The 3,588-nt window shown below is 42.3% G+C and overlaps 1 protein-coding gene across 2 annotated transcripts in view; it reads right to left on the bottom strand.

The window, feature by feature from the left end:
• Positions 1-489: 489 nt before the first annotated feature.
• LOC118477906 (protein FAM135A-like) overlaps positions 490-3,588 on the bottom strand; it is a 63,960-nt gene continuing 60,861 nt past the window's right edge. For both annotated transcript variants that reach the window (XR_004858684.1, XM_035970554.1), the window contains exon 3: positions 490-734. Coding sequence is in view for 1 of the 2 variants with exons in the window: in XM_035970554.1 (XP_035826447.1) it covers positions 608-734 (127 nt within the window). In the remaining variant the exon portion in view is untranslated. The remainder of the gene's footprint in view (positions 735-3,588) is intronic.

The raw sequence follows: 3,588 nt of genomic DNA, 5'->3' as shown, positions 1-3,588 counted from the left end.
TCACCCACTGTCAACTACAGCTCAACTCAAATGAATTGTCAATGTTTTCTGCATCCATTGACGATATTAAAATTTAGATCTTTAGAAAGTGGGCTGCTTCGGCTTACCTGTCAAGGCTAACCCATGTTGAATGGGATACGACACTGATAAATTATTGCTTCGATGGCATTGGAATATCTTATTATCTACCTTTCTGTTTATTCTTCCACTCATGCATCCATCCTTTCTCCCATTTACCTATCCACCCAAATACCCGTTTTTCTGTCTGTCTCTCTATGTGTTTGTCTTTCAATCTATCTGTCTGTCCCTCTATTTATTTATCTGTCTGCCTATCTATCTATCTGTCTGTCTATCTATCTATCTGTCTGTCTGCCTGTCTGTCTGTCTGTCTGTCTGTCTGTCTGTCTGTCTGTCTGTCTGTCTGTCTATCTATCTATCTATTCTGTCTGTCTGTCTATCTATTCTGTCTGTCTGTCTGTCTGTCTGTCTGTCTATCTATTCTGTCTGTCTGTCTGTCTGTCTATCTATCTATCTGGAAGTCTCTCTGTCTGCCTACTGAGGACACAACGAACGCGTAAGTGAAGTTGACGCACTCTTCCGGCCCACTCTACTTCACGACACAAGAGAAACCCATTAAGCACTCACCTTGCTGCGCGTTGACTTTATTGTCACTGATTTCCACACGGGCCGGCGATTTAGGCGGGGTCTTCAGAACTGTCTGGATCTGATAGTGTCTGTTGAAGGACGAGTGAACAGATTTTGAGTTAGCTATAAAAAACATGCATTCGTCGGCAAAAAACAAACAAAACAACAACAACAAAAAACCCCACCATACAAAAGGGACAGCTATAGTTGGATACACAAACATGCAGAACAATTTCTTTATTCGTTCGATTTTTTTATATTTTTAGTAAAGAGCACAATAATGGTGATTTAGTGCAGTGCTGGGAAAAAGTGTAAGACAGACAGACAAAAACAACAAAGGGAAAGTAAAGAAATAGGACCTACCAGTGACGCCCTCCAACCACCCGCAACACGCAGAAGAACAGATTACAATGGATATTCAATTTCCAAACAGACGACAATGTCATACATAATTACATACAATACGGTAGAATTTGAGCCAGTTTTAAAAAAGCTTCATTGACATTACGTGATGGTAATGGTTGATTTGAACTGTTTTACGCCAACCCTGTCAAAATTTAGATCACATAGGAGAAGGGCTGTTTCCACTCTGCTAGTCAAAAGCAATCTTGGCTGAGAGGCATGCTGCATCTCAGCAGACCGACGGGGTTTGTTTGTTTGTTTGTTTGTTTGTTTGTTTGAGCAAACAGAAGCACATGGACACAAAAATGGGTCATTTCGTGTTGGGGGAAAAGCAAGACGGACACAACAGAGGGAAAGTAAAGACGTAGGACCCAGCAGTGGAGCACATCCTCTAACCACCTGCAAAGACACGGGGACAGAGCCAATAAATAAGAACATTCGTCGTGCATGATGCTTTTCTCAGGGACACACCATCGATCAGTTTTAGTTTTAGAAGAGGTTTTACGGCGCTCGCAACTGCATAAGGTCATATAAGCGCCAGAAGATTAGAGGTGTTACAATTGAGTAACAGACATAAAAAAGAAGAAGGGGAGATAAAGACGATATGTGTTTGATAGGAAAGAATAAGCAAACCACACCAGAGCACCCACCAACCACCCACGTCGATCAAGCTGAGCCACGAGCTCCGAACCCGAAATCTCGCCGTTACTATTCCGGTTGTCTAACCACTGGACTAACGACACCACAGGCAAAATTACAATTAAAAAAAAGGCTAATGTGTCAAAAGAGGACATGCTATTGAAGAATATATTGTTGGATGGAGGTAACCTATAGCATACGCCGACAGACAAAGAAACAAGATCGATTTTAGTTAAGTTTTAGTAAGCGCTTTACGGTACTTACGATGGAATTAGGTCATGTAAGTGCCGAAGATTAGAGGCGTTACAAGAGAACAACAAACACAGAAAGAAGGCAGGTGAGATAAGTACGATGGATGTTGGATACGAAAGAAGGAGCAAACCACACCAGAGAACCTATCAACCGCCCACAAAACCGGTTTGTTGGGAGAGATTTGGAAAAAACCTGCTTCGAATCAAATGCGGTGTAGCTGGCTGTGGAACAGACAATGAAGACAGACAGACAATCACACGGACAGACTAGGGGGCAAACAGGCAGACCATCCAAGCGACTTACAGACCAACCAATCAGCCCCCCGACTGAGTTTGAGTTTGAGTAAAGGGAAGCATATTGACACAATACTGGTCATTAAGTGCTAGGGTAAAGTAAGCCAGACAGACAAGCCAGAGGGCAAGAAAAGAAGGGGGGCCTACCAGTGGCGCCCTCCAACCACCCACTACGGCTGAGTTTGTTTCTTCCTTTGTTTGATTAGAAAGAAGCACATCGACACAATAACGGTCATTCAGCGTAGCGAAGAAAATATAACAGACAGAAAGAAACAACAGAGGCAGCAAAAAAAAAAAAAAAAAAAAAAAAAAAAGACGAAGTGGCGCTCTCCAACCACCCGACCACCGACTGGACAGCCAACCGACAGTAGACGGACATAAGAATACACCAACCACCATCCTCAAAGCCCAGGTCCCCGAGGGGCCAAGAATGACGTCTAATCAGAGGCAGAGGAAGAAATCCCTAAGATGAGGGCTTTCTAAAAGCGGATTTCCACGACGAGAAACTGGGACAAGGAGCAAAGAAACGCCAATCAGTCATCATAGTAGGGCTGTGATCAATACCCGACCCCCAAGCCCCCCCTGGCCTGTCGCGTTAAACCGGGCTAAACACACCGACACAGGACGGGGACAGGGGGCACGGCGCGGACAATGACACATTCTGTGTTAGTAAACCGTTTTACGGTACTTACGACACAATTACGGTGTATTATAAGAGGTGAAGATTAGAGTTGTTGCAAGAAAGCAACAAACACAAAACAAGAAGGAGGAAAGATTATGATGACAGACGTTTGATAGAAAAGAAGGGGCAAACCACAATAGAGCACCCACTAACCATCCAAGCTGACATGGTAACATTTTTTCAAAAATTTCAAAAAAAAAAAATAAAAAATGTAAAGAGATATGATAGTCAGGAAAGGCATGACTCGACGTTCTTTGTGGATAAACGGCGATGCATGTTATTAAAATCAACTGCATTATCTTGAGATAAAAATTCTACACGGTCAGTTATATATCCCCAAGCTCTTGCAGGGGAAAACAGAGAACAGAAGCAAAAACACTCGTTTGACTGACTGAAATGACTTAATAAAATTACCCCTCTCCCCCAAAGGAAAAGACCCCCCCCCCCAAAAAAAAAGAAGCATACTGAGATAATAGGTTGATTAATTGAAATAACTGCATATATATGTAATTCTCTCCCCCCCCCTTTCCCAAAAAAGCATACTGGGATAATAGGTTGATTAATTAAAACAAGTGCATATATATGCATATCTCTCCCCCCCCCTCCAAAAAAAAGCATACTGAGATAATATTATGTTGATTAATTGAAATAATTGCATATATATGTAATTCTCTC

The sequence above is a fragment of the Aplysia californica genome, unplaced genomic scaffold (genome assembly GCF_000002075.1).
Source record: "Aplysia californica isolate F4 #8 unplaced genomic scaffold, AplCal3.0 scaffold00284, whole genome shotgun sequence".
NCBI classification, from domain to species: Eukaryota; Metazoa; Mollusca; class Gastropoda; order Aplysiida; family Aplysiidae; genus Aplysia; species Aplysia californica.
The sequence above is the reverse complement of the archived record's forward strand: the minus strand, read 5'-3'. Positions and strand labels throughout refer to the sequence as shown.